Here is a 23941-nt window from a genome sequence, read left to right as displayed (position 1 = left end):
CAGAGTGGATTCTTGAAGATGAATTCAGCAGTATGTGGGGGTTGGATTGGAAGGCAGTGAGACCCCCTAAGACAGTTCTGCAGGGCCCCACCTCTGCTTGTCACATCCCTTCAGGACTCGGGGGAATGAAACAGTACTGGAGAGAAACATGAAACAAACTAAAAAGCCCAGCAGTGAGGGGAGAGCTCTGTGGGCCTGACCTGGCCAGGTCAAAGATACCGATCTGAGTGGAACTACCTCCAGTCAAAGGGAGTTGAGAACTGATTTAGTGTGACACTGTTTAGGCCTCCCCTAACCCCATCCCAAAACAGTGCTCTGTATTTTCTGCAGGTGCATGTATGCGTGCATGTACACAGAAAAAGACCTGGAAGTTTATACATCAAACTGATATCAAGGTTTGGGGAGAGGGATAGAACTGGGGCTTGGGAGGGGGTTCCAGGGAAAGTTGGGGTTCTCTGAAACACTTGATGGTTTGCTTTCTATCATGCTTCTCTTCCCAGTTTCCTATATCACTTAACATTTCCCCCTAACTCTATTGAGGTATAATTGAAGTGAGATAAACTGCACATATTTCAGATGTGCAGTATGGTCAGTTCTGATGTATGTATACATCTGTAAAACCATCACCCCTATCAAGATCCCAGGCCTTTCCAGCACATCCAGCAATGCATCCCTCCCCCACTTCCCCTTTCCCAGGTACTTGCTGACTTGTTTTTGATCACTATAGATTAGCTTTCAAATTCTGGAATTTTATATATGTGGAATCATTTAGTATGTACTTTTTTTTTTGCTTAGCTTCTTTCACGGTATAGTGATTTTTGTGATTTATCCATGTTTTTGCACATATCAGTAGTTCATTTCTTTTTATTGCTAAATAGTATTGGACTGTACGGATATACCATGGCTTATCCACTTACCTGTTGATGGGCATTTGGATGGTTTCCAGCTTTTGATTACTACAAATAAAGCTGTTGTGAACATTTGTATACCCGTCTCTACATAGACATGGGTTTTCCTTTTCTTTCTTTAGAGTGAGAACCTGGATGTAGAGTGACTGGGTCATATGGGAAATGCCTGTTGAGAAGTTTTGCCAAACTGTTTTCCAAAGAGGCTGTACTTTTTAAATTCCCACCAGCAGCCTCTGAAAGTTTCATTTGCCCTACATTCTAACAATACTTGGTTTGGTTAGTCTGTTTCACTTTAGCCAATTTGGTGAATGTGGTTTTAATTTGCATTTCCCCAATGAGTAATGATGCTGAGCATCTTTTCATGTGCTTATTGATCATTTGTGTATCTTCATTAGAGAAATATCAAATCTTTAGCCAATTTTTTTTTAACTGATGAGTTATAGGAGTTCTTTATATATTCTGATTACCAGTCCTTTGACTATGTATTGCAATTTGTTTCTCTCAGTCTGTGGCTTGCCTTTTGTTTTCTTAGTAGTGTTTCAAAGAGCAAAAGTCTTAACTTTGCTTGAAATCCAATTTATCATTTGTTTCCTTTTATATTTTGCACTTCTTGTACAAAAGAGACCCTTTCAGAAACTGTTAAGAAACCTTTCTCCGCCCTAAGGCCATTCAGATGTTCTCTTCTTGTATCATTTTGCATTTTTTTTTTACAGAATAGCAGTCATGGATTATTGTTTAATTTTACCTTAACTTTTAAAAAATAAGTAAATAAAATGAACGTTTGAAAAGTGGGAAGAACCTTTAAAATGGGTATTAAAAGAGTACATACTATATGATTACAGTCTCACAGTGTAAAAAAATTGTGCTGGTGGAGACTTCTCTGGAGGTTCAGTGGTTAAGACTCCATACTTCCATCGGGCACAAGTTCAGTCCCTGGTTGGGGAACTAAGCGCCCACGTGCTTTGTGGCATGGACAAAACAAAAACAACTGTGGTACTAGAAGTCAGGATAATGGTCACCCTGGACAGGGGCCAGCATATGGGAGCTGCTTCTGGGGAGCTAGGAATGTTCCCTTTCTTGACTTGGATTCTGGTTAAGGCGTTTGTTTGTGAAAAATGTATCTTGCTACAAATTTACAATTCATATTCTGTGCATTTCTACTTACTTTCCAGGATTGTGTACAGCTGAATCAGTACACACTGAAGGATGAGATTGGAAAGGTAACTATCCCAGGAGACAGGCTGGTTTTCCGTACCTACCAAGGATGTCTTGGATACTGTGGCTCTACCCGACTAGAGCTGGGAGTGAGCGAGGAATCCTTGAACAGGCTAGGAGGGGGAGGGTTTTGTTATTAATGGCCCATCTGTTTTGCTTCATTTTGTTTTGTTTTTACATCAGACTGTGTTTCTACAAAAGCTCACAAAGCTTCCAGAGTAATTCTGTATCACCAACACTGGTGTTAGTTTTTTTTTCCTTCTTAAGGTATTCTCATATCTGTTTTTGCTTTTACATCAGTATCAAAAGTATCAAATGGACAGTATCGATGGACAGTATCAAAATTCAAAAACTCAAATGTCAATAGAGAGCAAGTGAGTAATATATGTGAAAAAAACATGCTAGGTATAATACAATAGGGAGTGGTGAGGACTGTGGCAAACTGTTAACACATGGAAATGATTATGACTCCATATCCACATCAGAATCTGGGTTTTTATATCTGAACTGTTTTAAATGTTGGCCATTAATTCAAACATTCTAAAAACCGGAGATCCAACACAATACAGGGCAGATTTTGCCAATAGGCTACCACTTTGTCACCTCTGTATTAGGGTCCTTATTTTGTGGATCATAATTTCTGGATACTGTGTCACGGGCATCTCCCTTTCTCCAGGGCTCGTATGGCGTGGTCAAGTTGGCCTACAATGAAAATGACAATACCTACTACGTGAGTACCCACATCCTCCTCCCTGCCCTCCTCCTTGTCCAGAGAAAAGGCCTTCTATCCAGAACTTGGTTTCCTGGAAGGTTTTCTTAGCTGTTGTCTCATTTTATTTTTAGGTCACGTTTATTTTATGCATTAGGAAGGAAGTGGGGAGGTGGGGAGGTGAAGCGATTGGCCCAGGAAGATTGAGTGAATAAATTCAGCAAATATCTCATATCCTTTCTCTGGGCTGCCCTTTCTACATCCTCCATAGCACCAAGAACTAAGTGGTCATAAGATAAATTGCCCTTGTTTCTGGGGCTTTGGAATCGGTCCAGTATGGGTTCATATCCTGACTCTCCCATGTGCCAGTTGTGTGTCCTTGGGCAAATGACCTAAATGCTGAACATCAGTTTCTCCACATGTGAAATATCCCTTGCCCATCATGCCAGCTCACTTATGTCTTGATTTAGTGGTAGCCAGTCCCAGGGCTTGTGGTCTCCCAGATGGGAGAGCCGATCTGGAACCTTAGAAGTACATTCTAGGCTGGAGGGACCCCGAACATCCAGCCTCCACATAACCCGTGGAGTTGACCCATTCCAATGGCAAGGTGCTCACTACGTGGTCCCAAGGCTGCTGGTGCGCCAAGAGCTTGGGCAGGCTCAGGAGTGGAAGGAACTCTCCCTCCATCCTCCTCTCCATTTTAATCAGGATGCGGGGTCTTTTCTCCCACAGGCAATGAAGGTGCTGTCCAAAAAGAAACTGATCCGACAGGCGGGCTTTCCACGTGAGTTTGCCGGGCCTTTTTTTTTAGTTGCAGAGGCTGGGGCAAGACAGGGAAGACTCACTGTATGGTGTCCCCTGCAGAGTGTGCCCTGGGTGGATTCCTCAAAGATAGTGCTGGGCTTCTGGCTGAGGTTTTTAAAAATTCATTTTCTTGTAAAAATATTTATGAAAGGAATATAGGTATCAAGTAAAAACAAAAAAATCTGTTAGAGGAAAACAGTCTGGTGGTTCCTCAGAAAGTTAAATGCACTATTACCATATGACCCAACAATTCTACTCTTGGGCATATGTACCCAAGAGAACTGAAAACACAGTCACACAAGCTCATACATGAAGGCTCGTAGCAGCATGATTCAAAATAGCCAAAATGTAGAAGCAATCCTAAATGTCTGTCAGCGGATGAATGAGTAAACAAAAGGTGGTCTGTCTAGCCAATGGAGTATTACTCAGCCATAAAAAGGGATGAAATTCTGATATATACCTCAACACAGATAACTTTGAAAACATACTAAATGAAAGAAGCCGGACACAAAAGGCCATATATTGTATGATTCCACTTACATGAAATGTCCAGAATAGGTAAATCCAGAGACAGAAAGCAAATTAGTGATTCCTAGAACCTGGGGTTAAGAGGGAGTTGGGTATGACTGATGATAGATAAGGGTTTTTTTTTTTTTTTTTTGAGGGGGTCCGTTGGAAATGTTTAGGACTTAGTGGTGATGGCTGCAGAACCTTGTGAATGTACTAAAAAGCATTGCATTACACATTTTAAAATGCTCAATTTACAAAATTTAATTACCATAAGGTATTTCAGTTATATCTACAACATGCAAAAGAATAGAAGGATGTATAATGGAGGTCACAGATTTCTTGCTGTACTCCTCCGTCTCTCTATAGGCACCCCACCCACCACTTTTAGCTCTTTCAGGAGCTGGTAATTACTGCATGTGATCGGGTGTAGGTGAGCATATCAGAGGCAGCTCCAGCATAAGCTCCCTGCCAGTGGAGCTGAGCAAAATGTCCGCTTGAGCCAAAAAGAGAAAATATATAAATGTAAATCCCCCAACCCCACCCTGTCACTACCAGCACCCTGATCCTGCTTACCTGAACTCTGAGCCAGACAATATCCTTATGTCATTATTTCTTGATTTATTAATTTCTGACATTTACTTCTGACTTCCTCTAGGACAGCTTAAACCAGTCCTTTCTCATCCCTTTCCCCAGCTGGGCAATGAGGTGATTCCAGGATGTTCAGCTCCCTTGTCACTACCATTGTCACTTTCCTTCTTGTTCCAGCAGGTGCAGCAGGTTTCTTTCCTTTGAACTTGCCTTTCCTCAGTCCACATCCCACTTCTGATACCTGCACCTCAGCTTTTACTTTCCAAGGCTGATACATCTACATTCCGTTCTGTTAGTCACATTTAGATCCTTACTTACATGTAATAGGGCTTCCCTGGTAGCTCAGCTGGTAAAGGATCCACCTGCAATGTGGGAGACCTGGGTTCGATCCCTGGGTTGGGAAGATCCCCTGAAAAAGAGAAGGGTTACCCACTCTAGTATTTTGGCCTGGAGAATTCCATGGACTGTATAGTCCATGGGGTCACAATGAGTTGGACAACTGAGCAACTTTCACTTTCACTTTTCACTTACATGTAATATGCAGTGTAAGTGTTTTCACTGTGGACCTTTCCATCATTGTGACCTTCTGACTGTCAGTCACTACTGGGCCAAGCAAGTTCATTTTTTTCCTCTCATCAGTTCTTACTTCTTTTCCTATCCCTGACTTTTTTTATCGCCTATATTTCCACATGAGTTGTGGAGGCAAGGAATAATATTTTTGTCCCTCTTATGGACTGGGAATACCGAGCCCCAGAGAGGGAATGTTGAGATTGCTCCACTAGACCCCAGACTTCTTTTCCTTGTACCTCAGTGAACTTTTGATGCTCACTGTGACCCGGAGCATGGCGCAGGAAGAAGAGAATTAACAGAAGGCTGGGCAAGGGGACTGGGTCTCCAGCCTCATTAGTTTCCAGCATCAGAGAAGACAGATGAAAAGAAGGCTGATTAAAGCCCCTGGTGGCATCAGCCACTCCAGTCTTTCTGAGACACCACCCCCCATAAATTGTCCTGCTTACAGTCCCCCTCTGCAGAGGAGAGTCTCTTTGTCTTGACTCTGGGATGGTTCATGTTTCCTCCAGGTCGCCCCCCTCCCCGAGGTACCCGACCAGCCCCTGGGGGCTGCATCCAGCCTAGGGGCCCAATTGAGCAGGTGTACCAGGAAATTGCCATCCTCAAGAAGCTGGACCACCCCAACGTAGTGAAGCTGGTGGAGGTGAGATGAGGGGGACACGGAGGAGGGAGGAGGAATGGGGATGATCCAGCCTTGGCTCTGTGATTACCAAAATGCAACACCACTGGTTCCGGGGTAGAGCCACGTCACATCCAGCACTGTTACAGGGCTGAGTGGTGGTTACTTCTCCAGGCTCCTTCACCCCGTCATTGCATGTAATCCTCGCCCCGTGCTTACACTGTTTATTACTCCCATTTTACAGATGAAGGAATTGAGGCTCAGAGGAGTACTGAGGCTTGCCCTTTACCTGTTTGTCTTTTTGGAGCTGGTTCTTTTTTTTTTCTGGAGCTGGTTCTTTTTCTACTACACAAATGTGTATAGTTGTAGCATAAAAGCAGCCATTTGCCTGTAAACAAATGTGCCTGGCTATGTTTTGATAAAACTTTACTTATAAAACTGTTCTATATCAGCATTTCTCATGCTTTTTGGTCTCCAGACCCTCTTATGCTCTTTTTTTGAAGCATTTTTTTAAAAATTTATTTTTAGTTGGAAGATAGTTGCTTTAGTCAATGAGGTCACAAAGAGTCGAACATGACTGAGCGACCGAACTGAATTGCTTTACAATGTTGTATTGGCTTCTGCCATACAACAATGTGAATCAACCATGAATATACATAAAGTCCCTGCCCTCTTGAACCTCCCTCCCACCCCATGCTCTTAAAAATAATTGAAGATTGTAAAAACCTTTTGCTTATGGGGGTTATATTTATCACATTAGGATTTAAAATAGAGAAGCTAAAAATTATTTTTTAATTCATTTAAAATCAACAATAATCCTATACATTAATGTGATTTTTTAAAAAAGAAAAATAACAGAATTCTATAGATAGGCAAGTGCCTGGGTCTGACTTTTCCTGGAAGGGCAGGGCTTAGGGGTTCCAGGCTGGCTGTCCTGGGCCTCTGCCTCGGGTGCGTCCCTTTCTCAGGGTTCTTGTCCTGTGACTCTTGGCTGACTGGGGAAGTTGAGTATGATGTGTCAAGAGGTGGGAGGATCAGTCTAGCCCAGGAGCCTGCCTTTGTTTCTTCCCAAAAGAAGAGATGGCAGTTGCAGGCCATCTCCATCTGTCACAACAACTCACAATTTCAACCCATGGATGCTTGAGTTGCCGTCCTAGAGAAAACCCAAGGGCGCTTGGTTGGGGTGTGTGTCGGGTCCTGGCGGGATCTCCCTTCTCCTTCATGCCTTGTGGTGTGTGGGCTCCCAACAAGACCCTTTGACAGCTTGCCTGTTCATTCACTCGTCAGACATTCCCTGAGCATCTACTAGGTCCCTAGTCGTGTACAGGGCACCATGGAGGCAGCCGAGGTGGATGCAACCTGGTGCCTGCTCTTTGAAGAGAGGAAGATAGAAATTGTGATAAGGTGAAAACAGGAAGGCTGTGAAAGAGAGAAAGAAGGCACTGCAGCAGTTCCAGGCAAGAGGACATCATTTCCTGCTGGGGCAGGGGGATGGGGAGAGAATTTGAATTTTGACAATTCTGACAGCTGATCCATTGTCTCCTAGGAGACAAGTGGGTTTCTTATTCAAGCTGAGACATTTTCCAGGGGAGGAATCTTCCCCCTCCCTTATGTAACCTCCTTTCTGGGTGCTTTGGACCCTTGAAGATTGGGCTAGAAAGCGCTTATTTTCCAGATGGCCGTTTGGATCACACATTCCTGTGCCCTTCATCTTAACTGGGAAAAACAGTGGAAAGCACAGCCCTCCCGTTGGCAAGTGCAGTCATGTGGATGCTGCTTCCTCCCTGCTCATGTCTTTTCTCTCTCTTCCTCTCCCCTGCTTCTCATCTCCGGCCTGTTCCACGTGGCTGTGCCAACAGGTCTTGGATGACCCCAATGAGGACCATCTGTACATGGGTAAGAGAGCCCTTGCCTTCTGCCACCCTTGCTCATGCAGCTACACCTGCCCAAAGCCCAGGGGAACTCTCCATCCGGCCCCTGCGCCTGGCATCTCCCACCCTTTCCTGCTCCAGCGGGGCCCCACACAGAAGGCTGTACCCGAGGTTTAAAGCAGGAGGTGGAGAGGAGTTCTTGCTGGGACTTTATCTGGGTGTCCTGTTCATCCGTCTTCTGATATCTGTTGAGTGCCTACTGTGTGCTGGGTACTGTTCTAGGCACTAAGGATGCAATGATGAGTAAGAAAGATGAAGCTGGTGTTCTGATTAGGGGAAACAGCCAGTCACCAACTATAGTTGGCCTTCTGTGTCTGCAGGTTCTGCAACTGCAGATTCAACCACCTGTGGATCAAAAATATTACAAAGAAAAAATTCCAGAATGTTCCCAAAAGTAAAACTTGAATTTGGCATGCACTGGCAACTATTTACATAGCATTTACATTGTATTAATGTAAAGGTATTACATTGTATTAGGTATTATATTGTAGAAGTATTAGGTATATTGTATATTGTATTAGGTATATTACATTGTATTAGGTATTATAAAGTAATCCAGAGATCATTTAAAGTATAGGGGAGGATATGTGTAGGTTATATGCAACTACTACACCATTTAAGGGACTTGAGCAGCTGTGGATTTTGGTATCTACAGGGTTCCTAGAACCAATTCCCTGTGAATACCTAGGGATAACTGTAAATAAAGCAGATGATCAACTTCAGACTGATGCTCTGAAGAAGATTAAACAGGGTGATGTGAGAGAGAGATGGAGGGGCCACTGCAGATAGGAGGTGAGCATTTAGCACCTGAATGTCGAGGACTCAGCCCTGTTAAATCTGGAGAAGAGCATTCCAGGTAGAGGAAATAGCAGGTCAAAGGCCCCAGGGCTGGTGAGAGCTTAGAGTTTAAAAAATGTGGCTGCAGGAGAGAAAACCATGTAGGGAGGGAAAGTGAGGATGGAGGGCCTGGGGTGGGGGTGGGTGGCCCTGGTGGGGCATTTGGAGCCTTGAGGGCCTGTTGAAGGGTCCTGCACACAGACCTAGAAGGACTCAGGTATGTCCTCAGAGACCTTATTTTAAAAAATGATAGGGATACAGGACAGCGCTCAGTTCTCAGTATAAGCACTGATGAGGGAGGGAAGAGCAGGACTAATGCAAAGCTGGACAGCAGACTATCAGGCCCAGGAAGGCATGATCAGCAGGTCACATGTCCCGGTGATGTGTGGCTGGGGGAGGCATTCAGACAAGCTTGTGTATTTCGAGTGGGTACAGATGACAGCCAGGAGGGGAATCAAGGAGATGAGTGGTGTGGGCAGGGCCAAGCCCAACCCGGAATCCAGATGTCTGCTGGATGAGCACAGCACGATCCTTTGCTGCACAGGGAGTGATGAATCATAAAGTAATGGGTCTGGTTTGGAACTGGAGCTCAGAACTCAGTTTCCCCTAGAGTAGTTGCTATGGTTTCATTCCAAGGATGCTGTTGTTGCTTAGGATATTTTATTTCTCTTGCCCCCACGCAGGTATTTTTTGTTGGTTTGTTTGTTAAATTTGGCTGTGCTGGGTCTTAGTTGTGGCATGTGGAATCTAGTTCCCTGACCATACAGTTGAATCTGGGCCCTCTGCATTGGGAGCTCAAAATCTTAGCCACTGGACTATGAGGGAAGTTCCCTCACCCAGGTTTTATTATGAAAAATGTTAAAGTTGAAAGAAGAGTACAGGGAATACCTGTTTACCTATCACCCAGATTCAACAGTTAGTAACTTTTTGTCATATTTGCTTTATCAGTTTAGCCACCCACCCATCCATTTCTCTATTTTTTTTTTTTCTGAACCATCCAAAAGTAAAGTAGCAGACATCCTGACACATTAGTTCCTAACAACCTTAGCCTGCATCTCCTAGTCACTTCAGTCGTGCCTGCCCCTTTGCCACGCTATGGGCTGTAGGGGCTTCCCTGGTAGTTCAGTCGGTAAAGAATCTGCCTGCAATGCAGGGGACCTGGGTTCGATCCCTGGGCTGGGAAGATCCCCTGGAGAAGGAAATGGCAACCCATTCTAGTATTCTTGCCTGGAAAATCTTAGGGACAGAGGAGTCTTGAGGGCTACGTCCATGGCGCGTTGCAAGAGTTGGACATGACTTAGTGACTAAACCATCACCACCATGGACTGTAGTCTGCCAGGCTCCTCTGTCCATGGGATTCTCCAGGCAAGAATACTTGAGTCATGCCTTCCTCCAGGGGATCTTCCCAACCCAGGGGTCAAACCCATGTCTCTTATGTCTCCTGCATTGGCAGGTGGGTTCTTTACCTCTTGTGCCACCTGGGCAGCCCTCACAATACCACAATACCACAATTGCACCTGAAAAGGTAACGCCAGTTCCTTAGGAGCATCTAGTGTGTAGGTCATCCTCAAATTTTAGAACTTTAAAACCCTTCCTTTAGAAACATTTTAGAAGTACACAATAAATACCATCAGGTATGAAAACCTAAAAAAATTGTGAAACATTCATATAAGATTATGAACATCACAGAGTCACAATTTCTCAATGTGGTACATGCACCACTTTAAATATATGAGACAGGAACTTCCCTGATGGTCCATTGGTAATGAATCTGCCTGTTGGTGCAGGGGACACAGGTTTGATCCCTGGCTCTGGGAATGTCCACATGCTGCAGGACAACTAAGCCCATGTGCCCCAACTACTGAGCTTGTGCTCTAGAGCCCGTGCTTTGTAACAAAAGAAGCCACCACAATGAGAAGCCTATGCACCGCCACGAGGAGTAGCCCCCGCTTGCTGCAATGAAGACCCAACACAGACAAAAACAAATACAATTTAAGAAGAAAGATGATTTGAAAAAAATATATGAGATCATTTTAGGTGGTATATGGACAACCATTTAAAACATTTTTTAGACTTATTTTACCATTTGTATAGGAAAAACTATAACCAGCACACTAAACTCATGATTTCATGGATTTTATTACCTGAGATAAGACTAAAAGTTTTCATACTAAATCAATTTAAAAGTGTGAAATAAATGATAGTTTACATAGTATATAGATATAGCCAGATTATAACCACGGTAGGCAAACAAGTGAAGTTTGGGGGAACACAGAAGAAAACACAAAATATAAAAGGTCATTTGGGGCCCAGAATGGCATCCCCAGCATTGTTCACTCACCTGAGGCCCTGGACCTGACTCTGAATGGCTTTGAGCTGTTTTTGAGGAGGTGGGTTGTCCATTCAACAAATGTCACAGTTTGTCAGGCCCTGATCTAGGCTCTTCAGGGAATAAAACTCAAACCCTGGCCCTCCACCCTCAGGGCATTTTAGTGCTCTGATGAGGGCAGATGGATACACTCGACCTAAGTATTAGAGGTGACAGCTGTGCTGTGTGTTTAGTTATTTAGTCATGTCCGACTCTTTGTGACCCCATGGACTATACAGTCCATGGGATTCTCCAGGCCAGAATACTGGAGTGGGTAGCCATTCCCTTCTCCAGGGGATCTTCCCAACCCAGGGATTGAACCCAGGTCTCCCACATTGCAGGCAGATTCTTTACCAGCTGAGCCACGAGGGAAGCTCGAAGGTGACAGCACCATGGACAAAAGCTAACCTGAGCAGGGTCAGGGGAATCAGGAGTTCCAGGTTGGAGGCTTGGGAAACAGTGGCTCCTGGAATGCCTCACGGAGGTGAGACCTGTGCAGGACCCTGGGAACCAGATGGCAGAGGGCATTTCACATCATCGTAAGACTGCCTTTTACTCTGATAGAGAAGGGGGCCCTTGGAGGACTTTTTTTTTTCTTTTTAATATTTATTTATTTGGCTGTGATTGGTCTTAGTTGTGGCATGCAGGCTTCTCTAGTTGTGGTACATGAGTTTAGTTGCTTCACAGCACGTGGGATCTTAGTTCCCTGACTGGGGATTGAACCTGCATGCCCTGCATTGCAGGGCTGATTCTTAACCACTGGACTGCCAAGCATGTCCCCCTTGGAGGGTACTGAGCTGAGGAGTTGAATGAGTGTGTAAAGAACATGACTCAAGCCTCAGAGAGGATTGCCTAAGCCGTTTGGACCAGGCAGCTTCATGGACAGAGTTTTTCACTTCTTGAGGTGGCAAAGTGGGAAGGAGCCATGTGGTTTTGGTGTGTTGATTCCAGTGATTTTGAAACAATCCCAATACTTTATTTTTTTGTTTCCAGCCATAGCTGTGTGTGCCTAGGACAGAATAGGCAGCGTGTGAAGCCAGTTAGCAGATATCGGCAAGGGTTCTGCACCTGCAGGCCTGACTCTCAAAGGGTAGAGAACATGATCAGTATTTCTTGGGGTTAAAAATTCCCACCTGCCACTCAGGCCCAGGAGGGGTTAAACTGTGAGCGACTTGAAAATACACCTGTTTCAACAGGCCAGCTTCCCTCATGCCAACTGAGTTTTGGTGCTTGGGAGGAAACATTGAAATTCATGAAGCAGCTCTTGAAAGTTAAGTTTACAAGGTGGGAAAGCAGGAGCTGAGGAGCCCAGCGCTCCTCTTGGTGGGAGCCTTACCTTCAGAGCCATTGCCTTTGCTTCTAACCACAGCCTGAAGCCACAGCAGATTTGCCCTAACTCGGGTTTGGCCATTGCTGGTTGATGAACCTGAAAACAGGGTGCGGCCCTGGGGGAGTTAAGTTCCTTTTCTGATCTGAACCTTTAAGCCTTCTTTTTGTCTGAGGAGCTGGTCTTTCCCCTTGGCCATCTCAGCCTTTGGACAGCTTTGAAACACTTTTCTTCCATAAGAAGCTCCAGTGTGTGCTTCTAGAAAACAGAAAACTCCAAAATCATTCTGCATGGGACTTTGAAATCCACTGTCCTGTTTTTTTTCATTTCCTAAAGTACTGCTTCATAGTCCCAGTTTTATCTGTTCAAGCAGAACAAAATTAAAATAACTACGCCACGTGACCTGGCAATTCCACTCCTAGGTACCCCCAAAGAATTGAAAACAGCCACACATAAACACTTGTGCAGGAATTCTTGTGTATGAATGTTCATAGCAGCATTATTCATAATAGCCAAAATGTGGAAATAACCCAAATGTTCATCAGCTGATGAATAGGTAAACAAAATGTAGCATATCCATACTATGGAATATTATACAGCCATTAAAAGGGAGAAAGTACTGATACATGCTACAATGTGGATGAATTCTGAAAACATGCTAAGTGAAAAAGCATGTTACCAGGGGTCACATATTGTATGAGTCAATATATATGACATGTCCAGAATAGGCAAATCTATAGAAACAGAAAGCAGATTAGTGGTTGCCAGGGGCTGTGGGAAGGGGTGTGGGGAGCGACTACTAATGGGCACAGGGTTTCTTTTTAGGGGACTGAAAATGTGCTGGAGTTAGAGGCGATGCTTGCCCTGGAGGCAGTGGACTGCTGGATACCACTAAATCATGCACTTTGGAATAGTTGTATATTCTGAAATTTCACCTCAACTTTTAGAAATGCAAAAAATACCGCCCCTCTCCAACAACAAAAACCCTGTGCATTCCCTAAACGTAGTGTATCTAATACTTGATGGTGGGGTAGGGGATCCCACATACACAGGGCTGTGAGGAAGCTAGCAGGTAGTGAGTCAAGAAAGGCCCTGTTGAGGAGGAACAGAATCAGCTGGCCTTTGAGGTGGCAGGGAGATCACCCTCCCCACCTCTAGCTCCAAGTCTTGATTTGATTCGAAGTCACTGGTTGGAGCGCCAGCTGACACAGAGTGCTAAAGAGCTGGAACAACATTATCCGACAATTCTTGGTTTATGTAGCCTGACACAGCCTAGCAGCTTGGAAAATGTGAGAGGGGTCATTGAAATTTGTTCTTGCTGTTTCTTGAACTGAAACTTTGCTAGGGTTCAGTAGACCCCTAGGGCTGCTGCTTTTGTGTCCACGTAAATCCACATTAGACCTGTTCTTTGGCAGGTCTTTGGCTCAGGACGTGGATGAGTGACAGGACATGGTTTAGCATCAGTCGTATCCCTGGGACTCCCCTCCCACCTAGGTATGAGAAGACAATGAAAGAGGCTGTCCCCACCTGTTTCCAGTCTCCCTGCTTTGTCTCCTCTGGCAGAGGGTCCTCAGCTGTTTTGAGGACCAGATGTATAGCCAGCCTGGGGTCCCAGGGACACCAGAAATCTCTGACCCCTAGCTTCCTGATGGGAACTTAGAAAAGCAGAACCTTCTGTGGTTTTGGTTCAGTGGACTGTTCCCCTCCCCAGCCCCCATGTTAGTTTCAGTGCTTCTCAGTGTTTCTAGGGGTGGTTGGGAGCTGGGAGGAGGGGAGGAAGATGGATTTCCATTTTTCCAGTGTAACCATTCACCCCCTTCTCTATCCTACAGTGTTTGAACTGGTCAACCAAGGGTGAGTGTCCCCATTCCCAGCAGGTATGAGGCCCAAAGCTTCTTGAGCTGCAAAGCTGAATGAGGTGGTGGGAGGGGGCAAAGGCTGGTGTCTCTGGTTTGCTTTTCATGTGTGTGTCGACCTTTCAGGCCTGTGATGGAAGTGCCCACCCTCAAACCACTCTCTGAAGACCAGGCCCGTTTCTACTTCCAGGATCTAATCAAAGGCATCGAGTACTGTAAGCGGGGCTCACAGGAGGACTCTCACCCAGGGGGTGGTTAGTGTTCCCAGATAGTGGATGGAAAGTGGAAGGTTTCTTACTTCCCTCCTGAAGCACAGGGAGGTAGGCAGGAAACAGAGCTGCCTGAGCTATGGCGACACCCGCTCCAAGCAGAAACCCTTCTTCTGGCCACACAGAAAAACTAAGAGCAATAGTGTTAGTGACTGTTTATCCAGTTCTTTCTACCAGGCACTGTTAATTTCCTAGCATCACCCTTTATTCCCAGGACCCTGGGATCCTGTTAACCTCTGGGAACCTTAGTTCCTCATCTGTAAAATGGGAATAAAATATCTCTCACAAGGTCTGAAATCAGCCAGGACATCAGTGTTCTGATTGGCAGGGTGTCCTTTCTGCTACTGGTTGTTAAACATTTTGACTCATACCCTTTGCCTGTTATTACACAGGATTGTTGTGACACTGAAATGGGGTGAATGGGAAGCACTTAACACTTAGCATTCAGTAAAAGCAGCTGCTGCTCCTATTACCAGTATCATCATCATCATCATCACCACCCCGGAAACACAGTTGGGTCTTCCAGATTGTAGGATTGTCCTTGCCCATGGGCGGACACCCAGGCAGGAACCGTTAGCCAAGTCCCAATCCTGCTGTGTTTCACACTTTAAATCATACCTGTTCCAGTCATTGTTGGTTTGGTGAACAGGTTGTGAGGTGGCGTTAATAAATGAAAACATGCTTGACTGTCACAAGTTTTAAGGCTTCTAGCTGGGAGCCAAGCTCAGCAAAAGCTCTCCATGCACACATGACTTAGACTGTGGCAGGTGGTTACCAATTACCATTGGCAGTCAGTATTTCACTCCTCACTTTGGAGGATGGGCCAGCTTCCTTAGAGACATTCCCCTTAACTCTTAGAGCTGAGGGTGTTTCACAGGTTTGGGAGGGGAAGGCTGGGAAGGGCCTGGGACCCTGGAAGAACAGAGGGCCTCCTGCCTGTGTCTCTGGGCTGTGTGGGCCACATGGAGCTCCTCGTGTGGATTCTCTGTCCCCTCTCTCCCATCCTGCCCCCAGTACACTACCAGAAGATCATCCACCGGGACATCAAACCTTCCAACCTACTGGTGGGAGAAGATGGGCACATCAAGATCGCGGACTTTGGTGTGAGCAATGAGTTCAAGGGCAGCGATGCCCTTCTCTCTAACACTGTGGGCACCCCGGCCTTCATGGCTCCTGAGTCGCTCTCGGAAACCCGGAAGATCTTCTCTGGGAAGGTAGGTTTGGACCTGCCTGAGATATGCAATTCTGCCTGTGTTAGGGTCCTTTCAGTTGTAAGTGGCAAAAATCTAACTCACTGGTAAAGAGTGATCTGTGGGTGAGGAGTGGGGTTCAGCTCTGTTTTCCTGAATTAGTTTCCTCCCCAGGTGAACGTCATTAGCAATTCCAGGCTATTTTCTACCAGTTTACAAGCCTCAGTGGAAAGAGCATTTTTCTTTCTGTAGGACTCAAATGAAAATCCTAGGATTGGCTGTAATTGGCCCAGTGTGGCCTATCCTTGAACCAATCACTGTGCCTGACGAAGTGTTGCTCTGATTGGACAGTTCCGGGTCATGTGCCCATCCTTGAACCAATCACACTGCCTGGGGGAAGTGTTGCTTTCATTGGCCAGGCCTGAATCATGTGCTCAGTCATGTGGGGTTTGATGGGCAGGAGCAGCCCTATTCAAACTCCCATGGTCTGAGCAGTCAAAAAGAGATGCTTCCCCAAAGGAAAGCTGGAGGATTGGATTCTGGACAGGTGAAAGAAGGTTATGCCCTTTACTGCCCCTTGCCCCCTCACACTGAGCTCTCTTTTTCTTGCAGGCACTGGATGTCTGGGCCATGGGTGTGACACTGTACTGCTTTGTGTTTGGCCAGGTAAGGTGGGGTGTCCTGTGTCCTGGGTGTTGTGGGTGGCTCCCTTGGACTAACAGTTACCCTTGCAGGGAGGTAGTACTTACTCATTTAAAAGTTATTTTATTTCCACAGTTAGATCTGAATATGAAAAAGTATGCCTTCCCAAATATACATAGCTGTACATAGCAGTCATATCTGTGAAAAGACAACCTGCTAAAACGGGGTTTTGGCAGAGGCTCTAGAGGTTGTAAATACAGTTGATGAATTTAGGTCAAGGACAGCAAATGTGCACCTCTTTCCACTTCTGAACAGGAGATAGGCATCACTAATCAATAACTGCAGTCTTTCTTTCTGGGCCTGGTACTGCTTTGATGTTCTTCTCAACAGTGTTCCTAGAAGCTGTTGTTGGAAGAATAGAATTGGAATGGAATTTAAAACATTTGGCATTATTGATTTAGGGAGTGCTGTTTGTCTTCATTTTGTTGTTCTTTTGTTATTTTTATATTACTCGTATTTAGGGGCTTCTATTTTTAATTCTTGGAGAAGGCAATGGCACCCCACTCCAGTATTCTTGCCTGGAAAATCCCATGGATGGAGGAGCCTGGTGGGCTGCAGTCCATGGGGTCGAGAAGAGTCAGACACGACTGAGCGATTTCCCGTTCACTTTTCACTTTCATGCATTGGAGAAGGAAAAGGCAACCCACTCTAGTGTTCTTGCCTGGAGAATCCGAGGGATGGGGGAGTCTGGTGGGCTGCTGTCTATGGGGTTGCACAGAGTCGGACACAGCTGAAGCGACTTAGCAGCAGCAGCATTTTTAATTCTACAGTTCAGACTGATTATGTGAGCAGTAAAAATGAGAATTATTCCTTCTCCTGAGCTTATGCTCCTGTTGAGGAAAGCTTAAGAAACTGATCCCATGAAGAAGTAAAGGAGTTTATAATCTCCCCACAACCCAACATTTGATTAGAAAATTTTCAATCCTGTAGTCAAGTTGTAAGAATTGTACGTTCTTACATATGCTTCAGAGTGCAGTCATTTGCCAGAGCTCACTATCTGTGGCTTTCATTTTTTTCTTTTGGGCTAACGTTTACACATCAGGGAATCTACAGATGTTAAAAGTGTACTATTTGCTGAGTTGTCAAATGGATGCACCTGTGCAATCCTGACATCTCAAGTTATTGTTTTTCATGGCATCATTTTCCTTGGACAGGAGTAGACAAGGTCACTTTTTGTGACCTTTTGCAGCCTTTTGAGCACCCTGCATAAAGGTTTCTTTTTCCAAAACAATCCCTGAGCTCCTCCTGGGTCAGGTCCTTCCCCCTGTGAGAAGATCGCCTTGTCACCCAGGAGGTGGTGTGTGAACAGGCTTCAGGGTACAGTCTAGGCTTAAATACCAGTTTCATGCTTCCTAGGACATGACACCTCTCTGAGCTTCTGTTTTTTCTCTTCTGTAAAATGAGAATAATATTTGCTATTTTTTGAATTATTTATTTACTCATTTTTGGCTGCCCTGGGTCTTCGTTGCTGTGCGCAGGTTTTCTCTAGTTGCGGTGAGTGGGAGCTGCGCTCTAGCTGTGTCGCGTGGGCTCAGTAGCTGCAGTGTGCCTTCTCTAGAGTGCAGGCTCAGTAGTTGGGACTCGCAGGTTTAGTTCCCCTGTGGCATGTGGGATCTTCTTGGACCAGGTATGGAACCCGGGTCTGCTGCATTAGCAGGCAGATTCTTAACCACTGGACCACCATGGAAGTCCAGTATTTACTATATTTTATGGCTTCTGAGAGGATCAGCAGAAATAATTCAAGCATTCATTAATTCACCAGGTATTTATTGAGCCCCTACTTTGTGCCAGGGATGTTCTTGGGCACTGGGTGTCAGCAGTGAGCAAGACAGACAAAAATCCATGCCCTCTTGGAGCTGACATTCCCGTGCAGGAATTAAACAGTGAATAAATCCATATGGTTTTATGTTTTGGCCACACCATGTGGCATGTGGGATCTTAGTTCCCTAATCAGGGATTGAACCTGTGTCCCTAGCAGTGGGAACACAGAATCCTAACCACTGACCACAGGGAAATTTCCCTAATACGTACGGAATATAATATCAGGAGGGGACATGTGATGGTGAGAAATCATATGGAGATGGAGTGGGTATCCATTTTAGACAGGAGCTCTGGAAGACCTCCCTGAGAGGCTGAGCTTTGATCAGACACCTAAATGATGGAATAAAACAAGCCGTGCAGATACTGGTGTGAAGAACATTCCAGGCAGAGGTAACAGCCAAATGAGATGTTGGTCCTGAGAAACCTCAATACAGTGCTTGGCCCAGGCTGAGCCCTCACCAATCACAGCTACTGCTGCTTTGTCTTTTGTATTTTTCTTTGTATTATTAATGTTCACAGGGCAGGTGGGTGAAGTGAGTGAGTGCTTTCGGTCTTTGCTTTATGATCTTCCCTGATGGCTCAGATGGTAAAGAATCTGCCTGCAGTGGGAGAGCCCCAGGTGCAGTTCCTAGGTTGGGAAGATCCTCTGAAGAAGGGAATGGCTACCCTCTCCAGTATTCTTGCCTGGAGAATTCCATGGACAGAGGAACCTGGCGGGCTATGGTCCATGGGGTCACAAAGAGTCAGACACGACTGAGTGACTAACATTTTATGTAGGTAAATTAAAGCACAGCTACAGAGGAAAGCCAGTGTAGTTAGGAAGGCTCTAACCCTTCTGGAAAGATACTCCTGGTCCTTTTAGATCTCTGGGGAATAGGAACTGCCTCCTCCCTGGACTGGGCTGCTGGGCTGTTTCTTTCTCTGCTGTGACCCATGTGGAGTGCTGCCTGCCCTTGAAGGACAGCTGTGCCAGCCCTTGATGGCCGCTGTGTCCCTGACCTCTCTTCGCAGTGCCCGTTCATGGACGAGCGGATCATGTGTTTACACAGTAAGATCAAGAGCCAGGCTCTGGAATTTCCAGATCAGTGAGTATCCTTCACGTACCATAAGTCGCTACCTTCTCCAAGCCCTTGGTGACGTCTCCCACCCTTGATGTATCTCCTCCCCCAAGGCCTGACATAGCCGAGGACTTGAAGGACCTGATCACGCGCATGTTGGACAAGAACCCCGAGTCGAGGATTGTGGTGCCAGAGATCAAGGTATCTGCTGCCCCTTGGGGTGTGTGCCAGGGGCTCAGCCTATCTCCTCTGCTTGGGTGTTTGGCTCAGCCCTGCCTCGGTCAGGCCCCACATTCCGCTGTTTACAGTGCCACACTCTCTTCTGCACCACTGCCCTCCCATGCCCTGTGGCCTCTGGGGTGCTGGGAGCTGGTCGGGGAGGATTTGGGACTTGTGTTCACTGTGATTGTGGAAGTGGGATCTGCTACCAGCCAGGCAGCTAGCACTTGCTTCACTTGGCTTAAATTGATGGCCTCTACCTCCCTAGACCAGACCAGAGTCTCTGTATGCTCCATTGTGGCTGCCGAAATCTTGGGGTCTTTTCCTTGACGCTTCCTATCCCTTTGAGAAAATACAGTGGATGTGAGAGGAAGTTAGTGAGCAATTTGACCATCTACGTCTGACCCTCGCCTGCTCAATTCCGCTATGTTGCAAGAACAGCATTAGATAAGATCCCTACTGATCCCTTGCAGCCACGTGCACACACATGGACCTTTCAGAAATCTAGAGATTTCCTTCGGGAACTAGGCATCTCGGCTAACTAGCAGTTGAAGAGGGGGCAGCCCAAAATGTTACAGATAAAGGCTTGGATCCAAGGGGCAGGTAGTTGGGGGGCAGACCTCTGCTGAAGTCCCCTCCCAGTTGTGTTCTTCTCAGTGTTCTCCCTGTGCCACCCTGAGCCTCAGTTTCCCTTTCTGTAAAATGGGAAGGATGCTGCCTGCTCTGAGCTGAGCCTTCCAGGCATCAGAGAGAGTTGCAGAGGAGTGATAGGTGCTCCTCGGACAACCATGCAAGGCAGATGGCAAATTCCAGGCCCTTCTGCCAAGACACGGGGCGAGATGGAGAATCCAGTCCAGCTCACATTCTGGCCTTGTGGCTCCCTCCCTCCATCTATCTCATGTTTCCTCCCACCTGGCTCACCCCCACCTTCTGCCTGGCTTGCCTGCTCTCTTGCATCCCTGACCTCAGGCCACTGGCTCTCCCCTCCCGCATCCCCTCCCTGGCTCTGCTCACAGGCAGGGTCTCTGGGAGCCAGTGGCAACGGCCCCTCACCCCTCCTGTCCTTCGTTGAAGCTGCACCCCTGGGTCACGAGGCATGGGGCGGAGCCGCTGCCATCGGAGGACGAGAACTGCACGCTGGTCGAGGTGACCGAAGAGGAGGTCGAGAATTCGGTCAAACACATTCCCAGCCTGGCAACCGTGGTAAGGCAGGATGAACTGCTGCTCAAGAGCAGGGCCAGAGAGCCACAGGCAGCCTGGCAGGGATGAACCAGGACACGGGCAGGCAACTGAGAAGCAGGTGTTGGGCCTGAGAGTCAGGGATTGGCCAGGTCTGCCTCTCACCCACAGCTCCCAGCCCCTGGGCCTTGGTCACACAGCAGGCCAGGTGGCCCCTGCATCTTCTAGCTTGAGTTCTCTCTGCAGCTGGGTCCCAGGTTACTTAAACAGGATAGCCCCTCTCTAAGGATTGTTCTGCCCTTTGTGGAATTCCTGCTTTCAGAGCTTGTCCAGGGGAGAAGGAGGAGCTTTAGAAGGCTCAGGGCAGGTGCCTGGGGGGAGCTGGAGCCACGGTGTCTTTAGAGGGGCTACCCCTGACTGGGTCTCCTGTCCCCAGAGCAGACGGCTTAGCTCGTCTCATCTCTGCAGTGTGGGCAACTGCCGGGGTGACTCTTCCCATCTCCTAGAGGGGGGTGTTTGCTCAGGGACTACTGTATCCCCTTTTATGGCCTTAAATTTGGGACCTGATCCAGGAAGATGGAGCTAGAGAATCACCTTGGAGACTCAGAGAATCACCCACTTGCCAAGACTGTGCCCAGAGGGTGTCTGACTCCAGGAGGGAGACCCTCAGGGGGCCAGGGGTTGGGCAACAGTCCTAGGGGAGCAATCCAGTGGGCTGCCTCACCATGGCCACCTCGGGAGTCCTGGGTGTGTTCAGTTAACACCAGCCCCAACAGGCAGGGCCCTGGGCTCTGTGGGGGGACCAGGTACTGCATCCAGCCTCGAGTGACCTTAGGAGCCCCAGTGCTGGCTCCTTCGCTCCCAGCTTTGCACCTCGCCCTCTGCTTCCCCACACACTCTCTCTCTCCCTCTAGAACCTGAGCCCTGGGGGATCTGTTCACATCCTCCTCCTCCTCCTCCTCCTCCTCCTCCCCAACGAGGGGCCTCTGCATGATCTTCACTGTTGAACACTCACCCACACCCACTCCTTCTCGTCCGCCCACCACACCCATGTCCTGAGCCTGTGGTGGGGAAGGCAGCTGACGTCGGGCTCCCAGCACCCGCTGTGGGTTATTCTGTTCCTGGTTGTGAATATTCTTGGGAGAAGGCGTCTGATCCTAGAGGTCTGAAATAGGCGTTGATTATTCAGGAAACACTTCTTGGAACATTGAGTGGTGTCTCAGGCCTGTGGTGGGAGCGGGGAATACAGAGGTGAATAAAACCAAGATGGTGCCTGCAGATGCTGGGCAAAGAACCAACAAGTAAATGTGCAAGTAACAGAGGGGCTGCGAGGGGAACCTCCTGGGGGAATGCAGCCCAGGTGATGGGTTGGGGAAAGCCTCCTGGAAAGCGTATGCTAAGAGGATGGTGGGGTGTTCAGGCCAAGAGGGTAAAGGGTGGGGTGTTCCTGAAAAGGGAGCAGCAAATGCAGCGACCCTCTGTTGGGAGGTGGCAAGGCCCACGAAGAACCTTAAGAAAATCAGGGCAGCTGAAACAGGGCAAAGGAGGTGGAGGGAGGGTGGCATGAGGCTGGACAGGAGGTGGGGCCAGAGCACACAGGTCCTGAGGCCACAGCAGAAATTTAAATCTTGGTCCCAGAAGTGTGGGAAGCACCTGCAGGATTTGATTCAGGGGAGTGGCATGATCAGTGTTGGCCTGAGGAAGGTCCCACATGGAGACTGAATTTTGGGGGACAAGGAGGCTGTGGGGGCTTCAGCTGTGTGTGCCAGGCATGAGGTTACAGAGATGAGCACGGGACAGTGCCAGCCCTCATAGGGCTTCTGGCCTCTTGAGGAAGATGAATCTGGAAAAAATCACCCTCTGGTGCCATCACACACTGAGTGTCCACACAGTGACAGCCCAGCGGGGAGAGGGGCGGGACTGGGAGGCTTCGCAGGGTAGGAGCCCCTTCCGCTGGGTCCTGAGGGCTGGCCAGGCTCACTGGGGGAGCGAAACGGGTCCGAATGTTCCAGGAACCACAGAGCTTGGCCCTTGGCAAGTGAGGCACCATGCGTGCTTGTCAAGGGGTATGGCCTTTGTTCTCTTATCTCAGCATTTTTCTTTTCTTTCTTTAAATTGAGGTCAAATTCATGTAATATAAAATTAACCATTTTGAAGTGAACAATACAGTGGCATTTAATACATTTATAGTATTGTGCAGCCATCACGTCTGTAGTTCTGGAACATTTTCATCATCCCCAAGAGAAACCCCATACCTGTTGACAATCACTCACTCTTCCCTCCCCAACCACCCCCAACCCCTGGCATCTACTGTTGCTATAGACCTGCCTATTCTGGACATTTCATATAAATGGAATCGTACAGTAAGTGGCCTTTTGTGTCTGGTTCTTTAACTCAACATAATGTTTTCAAGATTCATCCACATTGTACCCAGTCATTCCTTTTTAGGGCCAAATAGTGTTCCATTGTAGGGGTAGAGCATATTTTACTATTCATCAGTTGATGGACATTCGGTGGTTTCCACCTTTTAGTAAATCAGTGGTTTTTAAAAACACTTCCCCCTACTCTTTTAGCATGAAAATCTTTTTTTTTTAAAAGTCCAGAGGCTTAGTATATGAAACAGCTTGAAGAGACATCATACTTTACTTGGAAGGGAGGCCAGAGCCTTACAGGTGTTGAGGCCACTTTGAAAATTCTTTCATGAACGACAGCAGCCAAAAGCATCATGAACCTTCCATGGCTCCGTGGCCTGTAACAGGTTAAGTTCCAAACTCATAGGGGTGAGAGATACCAAGTCAGGGCATGAGGGAATCAGATATGGGTTTCAGAAGGGATAGGGCGAGAGACTTCCCTGATGGTCCAGTGGTTAAGAATCTGCCTTGCAGTGCAGGGGACATGGGTTCATTCCTTGGTCAGGGAACTAAGATCCCATATGCTTCTGCAGCTAAGCCCTTGCACTCCAACTACTGAGCGCACATGCTCTGGAGCCCGAGCGCCCCAACTAAACAGTCCGCACTGCAACAAACAATCCCACATGATGCAGTGAAGACTCCTCGAGCCACAACTAAAGATCCGACGCAGCCAAATTAACTTTTTTTTTTAAAAAAAGAAAGGATGCGCTGAGGGGCAGACTGGGAGGCAGAGGAGGGAAGCTGAGCAGTGGCTGAGGGACGTGATAGAGGAGGAGATAGAGGAGAAAGATAGACCCTTTCTCCAGAGATCGCCTCCTCTGGCATGTGTTTCCCAACCAAGCTGCAGACC

At 47.1% G+C, this 23941-nt stretch overlaps 1 protein-coding gene across 4 annotated transcripts in view; it reads left to right on the top strand.

The window, feature by feature from the left end:
• The window catches only part of CAMKK2 (calcium/calmodulin dependent protein kinase kinase 2), a 52579-nt gene that overhangs the window by 20304 nt on the left and 8334 nt on the right, over positions 1-23941 (top strand). For 2 of the 4 annotated variants that reach the window (XM_027566823.1, XM_027566825.1), the window contains exons 3-14: positions 2081-2128; positions 2800-2853; positions 3565-3616; positions 5814-5947; positions 7783-7819; positions 14219-14240; positions 14369-14457; positions 15526-15725; positions 16314-16367; positions 19236-19309; positions 19396-19483; positions 20576-20704. In XM_027566823.1, the coding sequence (XP_027422624.1) occupies positions 2081-2128; positions 2800-2853; positions 3565-3616; positions 5814-5947; positions 7783-7819; positions 14219-14240; positions 14369-14457; positions 15526-15725; positions 16314-16367; positions 19236-19309; positions 19396-19483; positions 20576-20704 (981 nt within the window). The remainder of the gene's footprint in view (positions 1-2080; positions 2129-2799; positions 2854-3564; positions 3617-5813; positions 5948-7782; positions 7820-14218; positions 14241-14368; positions 14458-15525; positions 15726-16313; positions 16368-19235; positions 19310-19395; positions 19484-20575; positions 20705-23941) is intronic. The other 2 variants (XM_027566824.1, XM_027566822.1) reach the window with 1 other exon arrangement.

Source organism: Bos indicus x Bos taurus, chromosome 17, assembly GCF_003369695.1.
Source record: "Bos indicus x Bos taurus breed Angus x Brahman F1 hybrid chromosome 17, Bos_hybrid_MaternalHap_v2.0, whole genome shotgun sequence".
Taxonomy (NCBI): Eukaryota; Metazoa; Chordata; class Mammalia; order Artiodactyla; family Bovidae; genus Bos; species Bos indicus x Bos taurus.
This window is presented reverse-complemented; position numbering and strand designations above follow the sequence as displayed.